Below are 20,837 nucleotides of genomic sequence, written 5' to 3' on the forward strand. Positions count from 1 at the left end.
TATGGAATAACATGAGGATTCCAATTCTAGTTTTTTCACTGAAGGATGTATTACAGATGCTTGAAAGAGATGAACATAAATTAAAGAAATAAGGAAAAGGATACTTTGCTATTTGCAGCTGAACAAAAGACTTCTACTATATTATGATAAATATACAGCCTACCTGAAATTCTTCTTGTAACTGAAGTTGTTCTTAGATTTCTTCTTACTACTCTGAAGAGGAATAGATGTCTGTCTGTCTTAGCCTAAAGATAGGTTAAGTAGCATGTCTATATAGGTCAAGGTTTTTTTGAGTTGGTTAGTGTCCTGGTTTCAGCTGGGATAGAGTTAACTGTCTTCCTAGTAGCTGGTACAGTGCTATGTTTTGAGTTCAGAGCGAAGAATGTTGATAACACTGATGTTTTCAGTTGTTGCTCAGTAGTGTTTAGACTAATGTCAAGGATTTTTCAGCTTCTCATGCCCAGCCAGTGAGAAAGCTGGAGGGGCACAAGAAGTTGGCACAGGACACAGCCAGGGCACCTGACCCAAACTGGCCAACGGTGTATTCCATACCATGTGACGTCCCATCCAGTACAGAAACGGGGAAGTGGGGGGCAGGGATTCGCCGCTCGGGGGACTGGCTGGGTGTCGGTCGGCGGGTGGTGAGCAATTGCACTGCGTATCATTTGTACATTCCAATCCTTTCATTATTGCTGTTGTCATTTTATTAGTGTTATCATTATCATTATTAGTTTCTTCTTTTCTGTTCTATTAAACCGTTCTTATCTCAACCCACGGGTTTTGCTTCTTCTCCCGATTTTCTCCCCCATCCCACTGGGTGGGGGGGAGTGAGTGAGCGGCTGCGTGGTGTTTAGTTGCTGGCTGGGGTTAAACCACGACAGTCCTTTTTGGCGCCCAACGTGGGGCACGAAGGGTTGAGATAACGACAAACCTGACCAGAGCTTGTTAAAACAAATTTGTTATAAGCATTCATTATATCGGTCTAATAGTTGCTGGTCATTATGTTGATTTATGTGTTCTTAGAGTTGTTGCTCTGGTTTTTAAAGTTCTGTTATGTATCACCTCGCTTGCTGTATGTAGTCCCTCTTCTGCTGCTTATCATCCGTGGGAGGTGGATTAAGGTTTTCGCTTTGATGTATTGTATAACACTGGTTTATGGTATGATAAAGTCGTCGGCTGTGGGATTAATCCGGTACTTGCACCCAGCATTGTCACCTTTATACTGTGGAAGCCATCTGTGGGAAACTATTAATAATTATACCATTTACCTTTCCTCCTTGGAAAACCAGTCTATGGGTGGGATACCTTTCTTCCCCTCTCCTTTCTCCTTCAGTCCAGTTACAATGGTGTTTGAGAATTTTGAAAAATTTGAATACTCTTGGGATGTTGGGACCAGCACGGTCCTAGCCCTACTGCTAGGAATTAGCATGCTTCTGAATGTGGTTCAGCTCTCATTTAAGGTTAAACAACTATTTAAGAAAATCACCCAGAGATCTGCCCCAAGGCTGGATAATTATGAGTGGCAGGGTGTGTGGGGTAGTATGGGCAAGTACCTAGAAAAGTGGGCACCTCCAGTGTTTTGGAAATTCACCCCTGAACAAGTGCAGAATCCAGAAGAACTAGTAAAATATTTGGAAAAGGTATGCTGTCACCCCGGCAGCTCCAGAGAGATACAAATTACTGCAACGTGCTGGGGCCTGGCCCATGCCTATCGAGCCCTGTTCGACACCACTCAGTACCCTCAAGGGGAAGAGAAGGTCTCTGGACCTAACAACAAAACGATGAGCACTGTGGCTATCCAAACCTCAGCGACAGGCACTGCAGCCCCTCCAGCCTCGGCAATGAGCACGGCAGCTACCCAAACCTCGGCAACGGGCACTGAGGTCCCTCCAGCCCCAGCAACGAGCACAGCAGCTACCCAAACCTTGGCAACAGACACTGCGGTTATCCAAGACCCGGCGAGCGGTACTGCAACTGAACCAGCGGACCAACCTGCACCAGTATCAGTTGCCCCCGTACAGAAAAAGAAATATACAAAAAAATCAGTTCGCTTAGCGAAGGATGAAGGCGAACCAGGGTCATCACGGGAACAGGAGGAAGAGGCAGAACCAGAGGTAATAACCCGGTCCCTATCCTTGAGTGAGCTGCGGGATATGCGAAAAGATTTTGGCCGCCGTATAGGTGAGCATATTATCACCTGGCTCCTCCGATGCTGGGACAATGGGGCTAATAGCTTGGAATTAGAAGGTAGGGAAGCCAAGCAGCTGGGATCGCTTGCCAGGGAAGGTGGCATTGACAAGGCAATTGGAAAAGGGACACAAGCCATCAGCCTCTGGAGGCGACTCCTGTCAAGTGTGAAGGAAAGGTACCCCTTTAAGGAAGATGTTATATGTCAATCAAGCAAGTGGACAACCATGGAAAAAGGTATCCAATATCTGAGGGAATTAGCTGTGCTAGAGACAATTCATCATGATCCGGACAACCCACAATTACCCAAAGATCCAGACGAAGTCCAATGCACACGACCCATGTGGCGGAAGTTTGTACGGAGCGCACCATCGTCCTATGCCAACTCACTGGCAATAATGACCTGGAAAGACGAAGAGGCACCGACAGTGGATGAAGTGGCTCGCCAACTCCGTCAATACGAAGAGAATCTCTCCTCCTCCCTACAAGCCTGCATTTCGGCTGTGGAGAAGCTGTCCGAGGATTTCCAGCAATTCAAAGAGGAGATGTCCTGTTGCCCACCTGTAAGGACCAATGTCTCAGCTATTAGGAGTGAGCGCTCCTCTGCCCAAGAGAAAGAATATAGAAGGTACACACCGCGAGGTGCCCTGTGGTTTTACTTATGTGATCATGGAGAGGACATGAGGAAATGGGATGGAAAACCTACCTCGGTCCTAAATGCACGGGTACGTGAGCTGCGAGGAAAAAACACCACAAAAGGGGATTCTACCAGGAAAAATGCCGCTCCGGTTTCCAAACAGAGTAGAAGGGCTGATCTTATTTCTGATCCTCTTGAAGGGACTTCTGAGCCAATTTTACGAGAAGTGAATACTGGATACTCTGACCAGAATTAGAGGGGCCCTGCCTCCAGCCAGGTGGAGGAAAGGGATAACCGGGTCTATTGGACTGTGTGGATTCGATGGCCTGGCACGTTAGACCCACAGGAGTATAAGGCTCTAGTAGACACCGGCGCACAGTGTACTTTAATGCCATCAAGTTATGAAGGGGCAGAACCCATTTCTATTTCTGGTGTGACAGGGGGATCCCAAGAGTTAACTGTATTGGAAGCTGAAGTAAGCCTAACTGGGAATGAATGGCAGAAACACCCCATTGTGACTGGTCCAGAGGCTCCGTGCATCCTTGGCATAGACTATCTCAGGAGAGGGTATTTTAAGGACCCAAAGGGGTATCGATGGGCTTTTGGTATAGCTGCCTTGGAGACGGAGGGCACGGAACAGCTGTCTACCCTGCCTGGTCTCTCTCAAGACCCTTCGATTGTGGGGTTGCTGAGGGTTGAAGAACAACAAGTACCAATTGCTACCACGATGGTGCACCGGCGGCAATATCGCACCAACCGAGACTCTCTGATTCCCATCCACAAGTTGATTCGCCAACTGGAGAGCCAAGGAGTGATCAGCAAAACTCGCTCACCTTTTAATAGTCCCATATGGCCCGTGCGAAAGTCTAATGGGGAGTGGAGACTAACAGTTGACTATCGCGGCCTGAATGAAGTTACGCCACCGCTGAGTGCTGCCGTTCCAGATATGCTAGAACTTCAATACGAACTAGAGTCAAAGGCAGCCAAGTGGTATGCTACAATTGACATTGCTAATGCGTTTTTCTCAATCCCTCTGGCAGCAGAGTGTCGTCCACAATTTGCCTTTACTTGGAGGGGTGTCCAGTACACTTGGAATCGACTGCCCCAGGGGTGGAAACACAGCCCCACCATTTGCCATGGACTAATCCAGACTGCACTGGAAAAAGGTGAAGCTCCGGAACACCTGCAATACATTGATGACATCATCGTATGGGGCAACACGGCAGAAGAAGTCTTTGAGAAAGGGAAGAAAATAATCCAAATCCTTCTGAAAGCCGGTTTTGCCATAAAAGAAGGTAAGGTCAAGGGACCTGCACGGGAGATCCAGTTTTTAGGAATAAAATGGCAAGATGGGCGTCGTCAGATCCCAATGGATGTGATTAACAAAATAGCAGCTATGTCTCCACCAACTAATAAAAAGGAAACACAGGCCTTCTTAGGTGTCGTGGGGTTTTGGAGAATGCATATTCCAAATTACAGTCTGATTGTAAGCCCTCTCTATCAAGTGACCCGAAAGAAGAATGATTTTCAGTGGGGCCCTGAGCAACAACAAGCCTTTGAACAAATTAAACGGGAGATTGTTCACGCAGTAGCCCTTGGACCAGTCCGGACAGGACAAGATGTTAAAAATGTGCTCTATACTGCAGCTGGGGAGAATGGCCCTACCTGGAGCCTCTGGCAGAAAGCACCTGGGGAGACCCGAGGCCGACCCCTGGGGTTTTGGAGTCGGGGATACAGAGGATCCGAGGCTCGCTATACTCCAACTGAAAAGGAGATATTGGCAGCATATGAAGGAGTTCAAGCTGCCTCAGAAGTGGTTGGTACTGAAACACAGCTCCTCTTAGCACCCCGACTGCCAGTGCTGGGCTGGATGTTCAAAGGGAGGGTCTCCTCTACACATCACGCGACTGATGCCACGTGGAGTAAGTGGATTGCACTGATCACACAACGGGCTCGCATAGGAAACCCCAGTCGCCCAGGAATTTTGGAAGTGATCACGGACTGGCCAGAAGGCAAAGATTTTGGAATGTCGCCAGAGGAGGAGGTGGCACGTGCTGAAGAGGCCCCGCTGTATAATAAACTGCCAGAAAATGAGAGGCAATATGCCCTGTTCACTGACGGATCCTGTCGCATCGTGGGAAAGCATCGGAGGTGGAAAGCTGCCGTATGGAGTCCTACACGACAAGTTGCAGAAACTGCTGAAGGAGAAGGTGAATCGAGTCAGTTTGCAGAGGTGAAAGCCATCCAGCTAGCATTAGATATTGCTGAAAGAGAAAAGTGGCCAGTGCTCTATCTCTATACTGACTCATGGATGGTGGCAAATGCCCTGTGGGGCTGGCTACAGCAATGGAAGCAGAGCAACTGGCAGCGCAGAGGTAAACCCATCTGGGCTGCCGCACTGTGGCAAGATATTGCATCCCGGCTAGAGAATCTGGTTGTAAAAGTACGTCACGTAGATGCTCACATACCCAAGAGTCGGGCCACTGAAGAACATCAAAACAACCAACAGGTGGATCAGGCTGCCAAGATTGAAGTGGCTCAGGTGGACCTGGACTGGCAACATAAGGGTGAGCTATTTATGGCTCGGTGGGCCCATGATGCTTCAGGCCATCAGGGAAGAGATGCAACATATAGATGGGCTCGTGACCGAGGGGTGGACTTGACCATGGACACTATTGCACAGGTTATCCATGAATGTGAAACATGTGCTGCAATTAAGCAAGCCAAGCGGTTAAAGCCCCTGTGGTATGGAGGGCGATGGCTGAAATATAAATATGGAGAAGCCTGGCAGATTGACTATATCACACTCCCACAAACTCGCCAAGGCAAGCGCTATGTGCTCACGATGGTGGAAGCAACCACTGGATGGCTGGAAACATATTCTGTGCCCCATGCCACCGCCCGGAACACTATCCTGGGCCTAGAAAAGCAAGTCTTGTGGCGACATGGCACCCCAGAACGAATTGAGTCAGACAACGGGACTCATTTCCGAAACAACCTCATAGACACCTGGGCCAAAGAGCATGGCATTGAGTGGGTGTATCATATCCCCTATCATGCACCAGCCTCTGGGAAAATTGAGCGATACAATGGACTGTTAAAGACTACATTGAGAGCAATGGGGGGTGGAACTTTCAAACATTGGGATACACATTTAGCAAAAGCCACCTGGTTAGTCAACACCAGAGGATCTGCCAATCGGGGTGGCCCTGCCCAGTCGGAATTTTTACATACTGTAGAAGGGGATAAAGTCCCTGTAGTGCACATAAAAAATATGTTAGGGAAGACAGTCTGGGTTACTCCTGCCTCAGGCAAAGGTAAACCCATTCGTGGGATTGCTTTTGCTCAAGGGCCTGGGTGCACTTGGTGGGTGATGCGAAAAGATGGGGAAGTCCGATGTGTGCCTCAAGGGGATTTAATTTTAGGTGAGAACAGCCAGAATTAAACTGTATATTAGTTGCTATATAACCCTGCTACTGTATGTTATCCTTACTATAATTATGTGCTATATCCATAGTACTATAGTAAGAATCACTTAGATCAAGCAAGAAAAGAACTGTGATAAAACTGAGCAAAGCGCAGTAGTGATGGAACCAGAACTGACTCCAGCATGCAACAATCCAACGGTGCACACCATCCTCCTGCTGCGCCAAATGTCACCTGCTTGTCACACTGCACTGAAGCCCAATTCTGCTCTACCGACTGAGAGGACTTTGCACCATCCCTCCTGCCCAGAAAGACTGGTATGACAGATGGAGCCCAGAGTCGGAAACTAAATGAACTCAATGAACATTTTATGAACATGACCCATGAACTAAAGGAATGATATCTCTGTGTGTGTATACATATATATATATATCATTGCTCATATGTCTTAAAGGGATGGAAAAGTGATGATTGATCAGGATGTAACTAAAGGTATGGGAACTGTGCATGACGTCAATGGTATAGAATAAGGGGTGGATACTGTCCTGGTTTCAGCTGGGATAGAGTTAACTGTCTTCCTAGTAGCTGGTACAGTGCTATGTTTTGAGTTCAGAGCGAAGAATGTTGATAACACTGATGTTTTCAGTTGTTGCTCAGTAGTGTTTAGACTAATGTCAAGGATTTTTCAGCTTCTCATGCCTAGCCAGTGAGAAAGCTGGAGGGGCACAAGAAGTTGGCACAGGACACAGCCAGGGCACCTGACCCAAACTGGCCAACGGTGTATTCCATACCATGTGACGTCCCATCCAGTACAGAAACGGGGAAGTGGGGGGCAGGGATTCGCCGCTCGGGGGACTGGCTGGGTGTCGGTCGGCGGGTGGTGAGCAATTGCACTGCGTATCATTTGTACATTCCAATCCTTTCATTATTGCTGTTGTCATTTTATTAGTGTTATCATTATCATTATTAGTTTCTTCTTTTCTGTTCTATTAAACCGTTCTTATCTCAACCCACGGGTTTTGCTTCTTCTCCCGATTTTCTCCCCCATCCCACTGGGTGGGGGGGAGTGAGTGAGCGGCTGCGTGGTGTTTAGTTGCTGGCTGGGGTTAAACCACGACCGTTAGCAAATCCTTTTCAATACTTGGGAATGAAAGATATATTTGATTTTACGTATCAACCATTTTAAGTTTAATATTAAGTTTAGCCTTGCTACATCTGGAGAATTATTAGATGGTTGGAAAATGCAGTGAGATTATTTTATGTTATCTCTTCTGTAGTATTTTCAGTATCCAGCTAAACAGTAGCTGGAGGTAGCTGTAAAACTAACGCCCTTAATTCTTTTCTGAAGGGCATCAAGTCCAGCACTGGTCTATATCCTCTTACTTCTGCATTGTGGTGTTGATTATTTGTTGCAAACATGTCATCTGACTGTGCAATAAGCTTTTGGCTTAGGCTGAGGCAGTGACTGACTGATGGCTTCTAAAAATGTTACCAATGTGCTTTTAAGAACTTTTGTTACTTTAACAAGAGTTTGTTATTTTGGTGATATGTCTACAGCAAAGGTGAGACTCTGAGGCATGATTAAAATAAATTTAAAAATCCTCATGTATGAAGGGATTAAGATACCCATATTAAGTTTTAGCCTACTGTATGGGGTTTGTGTGGCGGGGTTTTGGTAGTGGGGTAGGGGGCTACAGAGGTGGCTCCTGTAAGAAGCCGCTAGAAGCCTCCCTGGCTCCAGGTCAGACCCACTGCCAGCCAAGGGCAACCCCATCAGTGATGGTAGCACCTCTGCAATAACATATTTAAGAAGGGAAAGGGAAAACCTGCAGGAGAGAGAGGAGTGGGACATGTGAGAGCAACAGCCCTGCAGACCCCAAGGTCAGTGAAGAAGGAGGGGGAGGAGGTGCTCCAGGCACCGGAGCAGAGATTCCCCTGCAGCCCGTGGGGAAGACCATGGTGAGGCAGGCTGTCCCCCTGCAGCCCACGGAGGTCCACGGTGGAGCAGATATCCACCTGCAGCCCGGGGAGGACCCCATGCCCGAGCAGGTGGGTACCCGAAGGAGGCTGTGACCCCGTGGGAAGCCCACGCTGGAGCAGTCTGTTCCTGAAGGACTGCACCCTGTGGAAGGGACCCATGCTGGAGCAGTTTGTAAAGAACTGCAGCCCGTGGGAAGGACTTATGTTGGAGAAGTTCGTGGAGGACTGTCTCCTGTGGGCTGGACCCCACGCTGGAACAGGGAAAGAGTGTGAGGAGTCCTCCCTTGAGGAAGGAGTGGCAGAGACAATATGTGATGAAGTGACTGCAACCCCCATTCCCCGTCCCCCTGTGCTGTGGTGGGGGAGGAGGTAGAGAACTAGGGAGTAAAGTTAAGCCTGGGAAGAAGGGAGGGGTGCGGGGGAAGGTGTTTTTAGATTTAGTTTTTATTTCTCATTATCCTACTCTGATTTAATTGGTAACAAATTAAATTGATTTTTTTTTTTTCCCCAAGTTGAGTCTGTTTTGCCTGTAAACATAATTGGTGAGTGATCCCTCCTTGTCCTTGTCTGGACCCACTAGCCTTTTGTTACATTTTCTCCTCCCCACCCACCGGAGGGGGAGCAGTGAGCGAGTGGCCCTGTGGTACTTTGTTGCCAGCTTGGCCTTAACCATGACACCATCTCTTCTGCTAACCAAAACAAAATTATCAGACCTTTTGGAGGGAATGGTTTCTCAATTTTATCATATCTTCTTTTAAAAATAAGAGAAAGAGACTCTGTGTTCAAGATCAATCTCACTTGCTCTTCTAATAATCCAGTTGTGTCTGGATTCATTGTATATTACTTTCTTTCTAACTTAATTAGCCACGACTAATTTCCTGCTAATTTGATTTTTCATTTGTCAGCCATTCCAAAGCACAGCAACAGTAGTTAGACTTCTGTTTCTTCTCTTCACCAGTTTGTTATGTTCAAGTCTGTAGATGAGGAATATTGGCACCAGTTCCAGGAAGAATAGTTTGCTTCAGAGCATGACAAAATTCTTTCATACATTGAGAGAAACTTAAAGGCCAGTGTTAGAAACAATAGCACAGGCTATTAAATGCAGTCTACTTGGAGCTGAGTAGGAAAAAATTGGACAGTGGTAAGTGCTAAAAGCTGAATCTGTCAGACTGTACAGCATATCTGCATTTTCCAGAGGGAAGGAGATGAGGGAATAAAAGCAGATTTGCCATTTTGTAGTTTTTTAATCTATTGTAGTTCCTGTCTGGCTTCTAGTGCAACACAAAACAGTGAAAAGGTGCTGTGAGTGTTTTGTTTGCTTCAGCTCTTTCTGGAAGCCTCCTAGTCCTTCTAAAGTATGGGAGGAGGAAAAATTATGTTGCATGTGCACTGCCTTTCCTTAGGATTCTCTGTACAACTCAATAAATCAGAAGGTAGTTGGTAAAACTAACTTTAAGACTTGGCTACTAATTGGCTGGAAGATATGAAAGAACTATAGCAACACTGGGCATTTGACTCTAGCTTCTCCCTGCCTTCCAGTTTACTTCTTCCAATTCCATATGCATCAAAAATACCTGGTTGATTATGCATAAAAATTATATGTTTGGATGTTTATAAACTGAGAGAACTCTCATCTTAAACTTTGGTATTTTGTATTAAAAAGCAAGGTATATCAGGTGTTATAGCACAGAGACTGCAATGTAGTACATTTTATGTAATCTGTAGCATGCCCAAGAGCAGTTTGTGAACTTTAATTACATTCTGGCATTATAACATAGTTAGCAGGGCTGTACTTTTTATGGAAGAAATACATTATATAAAACTGGTATAAATGAAAGCCAAGCAAGTGTTGGAAGTTGATACGACATCTGATCAAATATTTTCAAACCACTATTGCTTAGTAGTATCGATAAATAAACTGTAAATCTTCCGCACCTATTTTAACAATCTTTATCTGTTTCTTGAAGGATGTCATTCTAGGACCCCCAAAGGACATCAGTAGCACTTTTATTGAGGAGTTCTGTACTGGAGGTTCCATATGTGGACATCTTCCCACACATTTTTTCCTATTCCCATTCTCTTCATTTCAGGAGGAGAAAAGTAACCTTCTTTTGGGGAGCCACAGGAAGGTTACCTAAGGGTAGAGAGACAGATGCTCTATACTGTCTGTATTTCCTAGAAGAAAGGTTTGAAGGGGCTGAACAAACAGCCTGGGTTTGGTGACTATGTAAGCCGTCTCTAAACTCAAAACAGTTCCCAGAAAAAGGATTGGAAGAGCTTGCCAGATCTGTGAGCTCTTAGGCCAATGAATACAGCATTTCTCTTACTCTTTTGACAATGACAGTAGGTACAGATGCTGGCAATCTGTTATGTAATCAAATGACATGATAATAAAGAAGATGTAATGAAGCAATTAAGCTGTATAAAATGGAGATGTCTACATGAGATTACCCTAACAGTCCTGTATCTATGAGGACCCAAGCTAACAGTCTGAATGAGGAATTGTTGGCTGCAGAAAACATTGTTTCAAGAAAAAGGAGAAATCCTGCAATGACTTTGCTACGAACTACAACAATACCTGAACCTTGGTTCTGCTAAAGGTAGACTTCCTGTCTTTCACACCTTTCAAAGGATGGTAAAATCAAAGCTAGGATTATCTTTGTGTACACTTGGACACGAAATGATTGTATCTGAGGCACCTGTCAAGGGCTCTCCTCTTGGCACAGACCAGTCTTTTCATCCAGATCATTGTGCTCTACATTTTGGTTAGCTGTATGGTACTCACTGTGTTGAAAAGAGCTTATTGCTTGTCTGTGATTATCTTCTACAACAAAGCTTCTACAAAAGTAAGAGGTTTTTGGAAATGAGAAGTGTTTGGTTTTTGTATGGGTATGTAAGTGTTTGTATAGTGTGCTTTTTTTTTTTTTTTTTGTATGGGTACCACATTCACTGGTGCCAGGGCAGATAGTGATACTGAAAGTTGTAAGCTATTCAACTGAAATATTCTAGATTCTTCTTTAACACAACTAAAGCTAGCATGAAAAAGAAATACAGATGCGCTGCTTCGTAATACCATCGCTACTTATTTGCTACACTCACCTTCTTTTATCTAGCAGCATCAGTATTTATCAAGGACCTAATTGTCTATTTCTGCCAGTCAGACTTTCACAGTTTGGTAGCTTGATAAATTCTTCCTGAAGCTTACAGAAAGTCTCCTGCAAGTTGTATTATCTAACCTAAAACTAAGGCCATTACTTCAGAGAGGAGGAAAAATGAAGTGAATATGTTTGATGTAACACTTCTGCGGCTTGTATTACAAGCAGAACTAAAACCCCCTGTGGAGATTTTGTCTGTTTGGCTCAGCTGTAAGATGACTGGCTGATTTTTCTTCCTTATGCCACATTTCATGCAGAGGAGCAAAAAATACAGACTTCACACATATTCTACAGGTATTATTATTACACTGAGAGGATGGCATGTTTCAAATTGTCCTTACATCTGTTCTTGAGGATTAGAGGGGCAGTGTATAGGTGAAGACTAAATGGATGGCTCATTTGTACTGCCAGCTGGCTGCATAAGTTTTGCTTTGCTGTCGAACAAGGCTTGCTGTGCCACAGCCAGATCAGTCTCTGGTGTTTCTGTGAAATCTGTGTGCTGCTTTGTGGAGTGGTCTGCTTGCATTTGCAGTGAGTTTGGCTGGAGGTTCACATGTCATATTCAGAAGAGCAGTTCTGAATTATGTTACATTGATGTAGCTAGAACTTCTATTTCCATTGATGTCGGGTATGTCCTTTCACCTGTGTGCTTTCTTTGGGAAACAGGAGTTGTCTTTGGGTTTGGGATTTTTTTGTTGGTTTTAAATTTTTTTTTTTCCTAGTATGAACTGATACTGGAAAAACTGATGCTTTTTTTCACATTTAGAGGCTTGCTATTTCCACCAAAATATTCTAAGTGATGAATTATTGTCACTAATGATGTTAGTTTCTTCAGCTCTTCCTGTCTGCTCTTCTAGATTATGCATCTCGTGATTGTATTTTAGTACTTGCAGTGCTGAGAATGTGTGAAAAAGATCTGGGGCAGGGGGCCTTAAGCTCATCACTGTTACAGTGAAAAGCCTCAAAGAGGGTGTTGTGCATGTCCAAGGGTGACAGCATTGTGTTGCAGATGTATAAAATGAGAAAAACACTGGACAAATTTTACTTGATAACAAGATAAGCAAAATTTAGAGGATTGTTGTATAGAAGATAGCTGTGTTAGCTGTTCAGCTTCAGGGTTGAGATGTTGCTTATGCAGTTCATCTTGTCAGGACACATTCTGCTGCAAAGCACTGTATACAGTAGCAAGTTGAGTTCTGAATTTAGGACTGGTTTAGTAAAGAAAAAAGTATATATGTATTCTAGTGGCTTTCACTTTGCTTTCATTTTGATGAAACCTGATGTGACAGAGAAACTGCTAGATGCTGGCAAATAATCCCTGGGTTTCAAACCAGCCAGACAATAAACAACTATAATATTCAGTGCAGCAGCTTCACTAGAGCCCATCTGTTTCAAAATAACCCTAATTCCGCTTACCAGGCGGAATACTTTGTTGGCTGGAGTTTGTCCTCATTTCCGTGGCGGCCTGCGTGGCTCCGGTGCCATCTGCTGCGTGTGCAAGCTGTGGCCCGGGGCCCGGCTGCAGCACCCGCCCGGCGCCTGCCGCCTGCCCGCCCAGGTGCGGCACAAGGGTCTAAAGGCGCGTTATTTAATCACCTTCTTGCTTGATAATGGAGTCTGAGGTGCACGACTGAAAGTGTAAATTAAATATTGCAAGCTAATATATGCCTTCTCTCCTTCTGTTTTGTTTCTTAAAGGAGGAGAGAAGCGGTGGCCCAGTTGCAGCTGTCATCTTGGGCATCCTTTAGTAAAACCTATGGATCTGCATGGGTTATAAGTTCTATTATTTGACTATTAAATTGCTCCTCAAGCATCTCTCTCCGTATTGCTTAAAACGATTTGGCGTGTAATGCTCTCCAGCTTCTTTGCTTTTTACTACAAGATGATTACATCTTTCAAAATGATGCTTCAAATGTGAAACTCTGGAAAAGATAAGGCTTAAGCCTAGGTAGGATGAACTCATGCCTCTTTGCTGACTTCTCTTCTGCTTCTAACATTTGTTTTTGTGACTAGAATTAGTTTCTGGTGGATAGGGCACTTCTGGAGATTGACCGTGTTGGTGATTTGGTATAAAGCATGCTGTGAATGGTCACAGTAGAAACTCCTGCTGTTTGTCCAGTAGTGATAGCTGCCTGTGCTTTTTTAATATCCATAGCATATGGAAGAATAAACACAAAATTGAAGGCTTTTTTTCTGTGGTTACGCCTTATTTTTTTCCAATATACTGTGCAATGGGTATAGCAACAGAAGCCAAAATTTTTTGAATATTCAAGTTTTCATCAATTTTGTTTTTTAACAAAATAAATGTGATTTAACTGAAGAATGAACAAGAATAATAATCTGTTGCTCTCCTGATTGTCCAATAAAAGTACTCAGTATGATAGTACTTAATTTGAAATAATCTTTTACTTGCAAATGACCTGTTAGAAGTAACTTGAACTATTCAGCATCAGTTCAGTGATGAAATGGAAGTTCAGAGTTTACTTCACCTCAAATATGAATCCGTAGGGCACATTGAAACATTTATTAAGTTTCCTTCTGCTATCATAAAGTCTCTAAGGAAGTTTTGGGCATTATCAGCTGTTGTAATTCAGTAGTGCCCAGAATTGCATGAGAACAGAACCGAAATATATGTGTATTGCAGAGTTAAGTCTTTCATTTGAAAGACTTATATCCACTAAGAAAGTCCTAACTCCTTGCATTTATTGTTGGTTGAGTTTGTTATGGGCTGTCTCTGTTTGTATAGAATTTGGAATATATTTTCTTGTTCTAAACCAGAAATATAATTCAATAAGATCTTTATAGGCAATGAGTATCTGCTGTGTCAGAATTTCTGAATTGAGATAGTTGTTTGTTTGCAATTTGTTAATTATAAAAATTAAAGCAGTTAATAGAACTTAAGAAAAACTTCTGGTTTATATCTTAGGAATCAGAAGAACCAATATTAGGTGCAAAATTTTCAGTGCAAAGTCTCCAATAGCCAATAAGGTGTGGCTAATAGTCTCATATGAAATACATTTTTCTTTCTGCATTATCAGATCGGGCAGCTGCATTTTTAAAATGACTGTGTTGAACATGCCTGTAATTTGATTCCAAAACTTGGAACTTTGACTGGAACCAAGAGAGTATAACAAGCTCTCTAGTTTCTTGAGGGATTCCCCTGGTTAATTATATCTTTTGACTTGAGAAGGCTTCTGCTCAATTGTTATTATTTTTCTGTATCTAAGAAAAAGGGTGCAAATTTGAGTAACAATCTGCAAATCTGTGTTGTTTTTTTTTAACTAGTAAGAATCGTCTCATGTGTCAGCATAAATAGTTTTACAGCCTTCTTTCCAAAATTGTTGTCATGGTTACTATACAAGCACTTCCTCATGTAAATCTTGACGTAGGTCAGGTGCTGAAGGAAAACCAGGAAGGGAGAATGGGCGAACGTGCTCAGTGTCAGCACTGGCAGTCCAAGTTGATGAGCTGTGTGCGACTCTGCTCTGCTGAGTGCAAAACATTCTCACTTTTCTCAGCTGAGATGCTTGCTCATTCATAGTGGGGAAAAAAATATGTTAAAAAGGGAGAAAAATCAGTGCTGTCACCTTCATTTCAGACTGTGTGTCTGTTTAATCAAATTTCTGATTTTGACTTGCTGGGTAACCTTTGAACCAATGCTTAATGCATTATACATTATGCCTATGGGGGACTATAGGCTGCAGAGTGATGTGCTGTAATGCCTAACTACGGTAAGTATTTTAGGCATGATAAGCATATTTATTTAACATGTGGCTGAAAATGTTGAAGTTTATTAAAGCTTTATCTGTATTACACTAATACAGGTTTAGTTAAACCAGTTGCAATTACAGTGATTTTCTTGTTTTGGTCCAAAGTCCTATAATTGTAAACTTTAGTAACACCCCCCCACTCCCCTCACCCCTCCTCGAGTGATGGGAAGGGTGTGGAGGGTCTCAGTCTTCCATATTCACAGAATAGAGTTCTAGTTCACAATAAAATTAATTTACAAATATGCAACGTAAGGGTTAGTATTTTATTCTAACTTTTTTGTACTATATCCCTTGGTTTTGTCTATCATCCGGTATTACTGCAGGTTTTTTAAAATACTTTAAATATAGTCTTAAAATCAATTAGTCTTGAAGTTTTTTGCTTATGTGTTGAAAAGATTGTGTTTATTTCTTGCATGGAAGTCCAGGTGTTGTTTCAGTAGTAGCAGTGGCCTAATTGCTATTTCTGAACACTGTGGCTTATAAATATTTTGGTTAGATAAAGGTTTTATTTCATTAATATTTCTATTGTAATTAAAAAAAAAGTGCCAGAGAACTATTTTGAGTAAAAGGATAATTTAAAAATACACATACATACATAAATACTTGTATTTAAACCTTCACATCCAGACAACTTCACTCCTCACCATATTGTTTGACATAAAATAATATATTTTCTTGAACATAAAGCTTTTCAAAATGCATTGTCAGTCTTTTATTTTTGGGTCAACATATAAAGGAGCATTTTGCGTCTTTTTTTTTAATATCTCTTTTGATTTCTAGTGATTATTAAAGCACATTTATATTTGTGTTGAGCGTATTTTATGGGGACTCTGGCAGTACTCATCTTAACTGTATAAGTGGTGTCTGATTTCTTAAATAAAAACTAACCAAGGATGCTATATAGAAAAATAAATGTTTTAATGAGAAACCTTGATATTTGACAATATCACTACAGAAAAGAATTAAAAAAAAAATGCAAATGTTTTCTCAATTATGATTATTTAAAAAAAAAAAAATCAAACTTCAGCATTACAATGCAGTTTTGACCTTGTATGGTGCAGCCATTTGTACAATCAGGGTCTTGACTGTATTACTCTTCGTATATCAAAATTTATATCTTTCAGCTGTTTTTAATAATTATATTTAAAGTATACCCATCAAAAGTCAAAATATAAAGAAAATACTAGGCATTTTAATTGGTGTTATATAAACAACACGTGAAAAGCCCTTTATTTGCTGATTTTTCTTTTCCATTTATTCACCCCAGATATTACATACCATTAAAAAAAAAATAAAAATCACAGTGATTTTTCTCATGAATTATCTTGCCATGACAACATAAACATCATTGAGAATGTTATAATGAATTCAGTGTTATTTAACAATTTCTTTACTTACTCACAGATGATGAATAAGATAAATATATTGATATATTCATTTGTATTCCAGTATGTGTCTCCAATTCATAAATACTGACTTTAAAAGATTTATTGAGCTTTCTGAGGCCTTTTAAGTTTTTTGTCTAGACATATTTCTGCGCTATTATGAAAGGATCTGATGTCTACTGACCACCTTGATTTATGCCTTCCAATTTGAAGCTATTGGGGTTTTTAATTTCTAAATGAATATTCATTGGATTACAAAATACTGTGAGCCAGTGCTTTTTCTCAGCTTGTGGTCAATAGGACACAGTAAAACAACTATGTGTCTTTTCTTTTCAAACAAACCTTCTTGTATTAGGAACAAAGTAAAATGAGGGGAAATAAATGTAGTAAATGAACATTTAGTTCAGCTTCATATTTTTTTTGTTAATGAAAACTGTTCTGCCCATGCTGCAGATTATATTAACTAGGGTTTTTTTAGACAAGGAGATTGCTCTTGGATTTAAGAATAAAATTGAGAAGCATTGCAGTTAATGTTACCTGTGCCAAGCTCTTTGACTTCCAATACATGTTAGCTTTCTATAATATTTTGAACAATATTTGTCAAATAATGATGTAGCGTTTTCAGAGGCAGAGTAACAGATTAAATATTTGTTAAATTTGTCTCTAGCAAGTTGAGACACAGGGACAAGCTGAAGATAAAATACTAAAATATACATTAAATTAATTTCCTGCATGTTAATATGAATTTGAAAAATCCTTTTAAATAGTGCATCTCATTTTATAAACATTTATGTTAACATTGCTGCCTATCGGAGTTTGAGCAGCTATAGTTATCTCTGGAAGTTTTTCCAAAGAGTTTGACTTTTTGGCAAGCACAAAAGGAAAATTATGAACACGTTCTAATATTTTCACAAAACCGTGCATTTATTGGTGAGTACTCTACAAACTGAAATTGTAATTGGATAAGAAACTAACAGAGGGTCTTCGTAAGCTGGACTGCCTGACTTCATGTCATGTAAACAGGCCTAATGTTTTTGTTACAAACAATTTCTGATACAGGATACAGCTGTACTTGAAATTCATCTTGAAAATGACCATGATAGTACAATACTTACTTTTGGTTTTCCATATTCACTTTTGCTAATTTAAATGAGATCCTGAGGTGAAAGCTTAAAAAAATATTGAATGTTACAGAGGCTGTTGTGTTATCTTTAAAGCTAATTTGCTTATCCTTAATACTGTACCTATGCTTAGAAGGCAGTCTCTCATTTTTGTTTCCCAGAGACCTTCAGTTGAGGCGGTGTGTAACCGCAACCTCTTAATTGTGTCTTTGCTCAGTGACTTAATGTGAACTCTGAAGAGCTGCTGGAATAGCCTGTTCTTGTCTTCTCTTGGGGTGCCAGGGAAGACAATCCTCGGTCTTGGTGTACTATTTCTGCTCAGATTAATTTGCTTACAGTTCTCTGTAGTGGAGCTGCCACATGTAGTTTATTTCTGAAATTGCTTGGTGCCAGCTAAGGGTAGGAGTTGTATGTGCATTTGGTATGGGGCAGCACATGTTGGACTGCAATTCTAAAAGCAAAACCAAAAGCTTATTTTGCCAGAAGTAACTACTGAGGATGTTTAATTAGTTTAACAATCTGGAGTTTACTGTGTAAAGTAGGGATTGCGAAAAATGTGAACTCCCAGGTTAATACTTGTTAGATGTTCGGGTGTTCTTTTGGTTGTGGTTTGTGGTTTGTTTTTGGTTTCTTTTTTTTTTTTTTTGTTGGTTTTGGTTTTTCTTTTATTTATTTCAGTGTCTTTAAGAGCAGTTGCTGGAAGTTGTGATTGCCCTGAAACCATCGGAATTGGAAACATTCAAGTCCCTGTTTCCTTTGTGTTGTGATGCTTTGGATTACAGGATATATGTGTGTTTTTCTTGTATTACAGAACAAAATAACAGTTGTTTTTCATTGTATCTTGCAGATTTTGGTGGAGCAGTGTATAATAATGAGCAGTGACCCTATGGTTTTTGGTTTCCACCTGAGCAGCATTCAGAAGAGGAAATAAGAAGGCAAAGGCTTTGTAGGTTTGAGAGACAATGAAATTGACAGGTGTTGATGTAAATTGTAAAGTGTTATTCAGAGTTATGAAAATATTTGCAGATTTATTTGTAATATGCAGATTCGCTGTAATATTTTTCCAGTTTTTTAGTACTAGTTGCAAAACTACAGAGGATTTCTGTGAGTTCAGGCTCAAAATTGGAACATGCATAAAAAGTGTGAGACAGGAATCAAAATGTGATCTTTGGCAGTCTCCATCCTAATGCACCTTAAATATGGAAGAAGACTGATGTTTTTACCAAACTGTCTTTTTTCTTAAGTTCTTGAAGCTACACAAAAGAATTCCTTGGCTTTTTGACTGCTGGTATTCCTAGACAACAGGTTTTCTTCATCCATCACAGATGAAAAAAACATTACTTTTTTAATACAGTTGTAAAACTATGCAATTTTTCCTTACAAACTTGTCTCTGTTCATGATGACCAATTGTTTTGGGGATTGGCATGTGAAATGTCACTTGAAAAGACTGCTTTGATGACAACAGCTATATCACATGAGACCAGGCTTAAGCTTTTCACCAGTCTTGCAAACTGTGTGAAAAAATAGTTGCAGCTATTCTTACCCTAAGGAGTTACTTAATACACCTTAGTGTTGCAGTCTTCCTTAAAACATGCTATTTTATCTAGAGCTTGTATGTGATAAAAATTGGTTGTCACTACTTACTATTTCCTAAAGCCTTTCTTAATATTTATGTTTGAAATAAAAAGCTTCCTTTTAGAGTTGAAATGACATGTTAGGAGTTTTATGGAGAGGGAGGTGAATATGCCATACAAGGAATATATTTATTAACTTATACTTTTTCAAAGCATCTATTTCCCCTTTAAAGAAGGCTTGGAAATTGTATTATGTATATGCTATATATATAGCTATGACTTAGTCGCCATCACAGAAACATGGTGGGATGACTTCCATGACTGGAGTGCTGCAGTGGATGGCTATAAGCTCTTCAGAAGGGACAGGCAAGGAAGGAGAGGTGGTGGGGTGGCCCTCTATGTTAGGGAGTGTTTTGGTTTTACAGAGCTCCACGACTGTGATGATAAGGATGAGAGGGAAGGCCAACAAGGCAGATATCATGCTGGGATTCTGTTATAGACCACCCAACCAGGTTGAAGAGACAGATGAAGCATTCTACAAGTGGCTGGCAGTAGTCTCAGAATCGTGTGCCCTTGTTCTTGTGGGGGACTTCAACTTTCTGGACGTCTGCTGGAAGTACAGCGTGGCAGAGAGCAAGCAGTCTAGGAGGTTCCTGGAGCGTGTGGAAGATAACTTCCCGACACAGCTGGTAGGTGAGCCTACCAGAGGAGGAGCCTCACTAGACCTACTGTTTACAAACAGAGAAGGACTGGTGGGAGGTGTGGTGGTTGGAGGCTGTCTTGGGCTTAGCGACCATGAAATGATAGAATTCTCAATTTTTGGTGACGTAAGGAAGGTGGTCAGCAAAACCACCGTTATGGACTTCTGGAGGGCAAACTTTGGCCTGTTCAGGACACTCGTTGACAGAGTCCCCTGGGAGACAGTCCTGAAGGGCAAAGGGGTCCAGGAAGGATGGACATTCTTCAAGAAGGAAATCTTAAAGGCTCAGGACCAGGCTATTCCCGTGTGCCGCAAGACGAACTGCTGAGGAAGACAACCAGCTTGGCTGAACAGGGAGCTTTTGCTGGGACTCAGGGAAAAAAAAAAAAGGGGAGTTTATCATCTCTGGAAGAAAGGGCAGGCAACTCAGGAAGAGTACAGGCATCTTGTTAGGTCATGCAGAGAGGAAATTAGAAAGGCAAAAGCTCAGCTAGACCTCAATCTGGCCACTATTGTAAGAGACAACAGAATATGTTTTACAAATATGTTAACAATAAAAAGAGAGCAAGGAGAATATCTATCCTTTATTGGATACAGAGGGGAACATTGCCACCAGAGATGACAAAAAGGCTGAGGTACTTAATGCCTTCTTTTCCTCAGTCTTTAATAGTGAGACCAGTTATCCTCAGGGTACTCTGCCCGCTGAGCTGGAAGGCAAGGACGGAGAGCAGAATATACCCCCTGTAATCCAAGAGGAAATAGTTAATGACCTACCATGCTGTCTGGACACTCACAAATCTATGGGACCAGATAGGATCCATCCAAGAGTACTGAGGGAACTGGCAGAGGTCTTTGCCAAGCCGCTCTCCATCGTTTATCAGCAATCCTGGTCAACAGGGGA

The 20,837-nt window shown here is 41.8% G+C and overlaps 1 protein-coding gene across 2 annotated transcripts in view; it reads left to right on the forward strand.

Moving 5' to 3' along the window:
- RHBDD1 (rhomboid domain containing 1) overlaps window positions 1-19,684 on the forward strand; it is a 62,189-nt gene extending 42,505 nt beyond the window's left edge. For both annotated transcript variants that reach the window (XM_052803389.1, XM_052803388.1), the window contains exon 7: window positions 18,509-19,684. In XM_052803389.1, the coding sequence (XP_052659349.1) occupies window positions 18,509-18,543 (35 nt within the window). In that variant the 3' untranslated portion in view covers window positions 18,544-19,684. The remainder of the gene's footprint in view (window positions 1-18,508) is intronic.
- The last annotated feature ends 1,153 nt before the right edge of the window (window positions 19,685-20,837 follow it).

This window comes from Harpia harpyja, chromosome 12, assembly GCF_026419915.1.
Source record: "Harpia harpyja isolate bHarHar1 chromosome 12, bHarHar1 primary haplotype, whole genome shotgun sequence".
NCBI lineage: Eukaryota > Metazoa > Chordata > Aves > Accipitriformes > Accipitridae > Harpia > Harpia harpyja.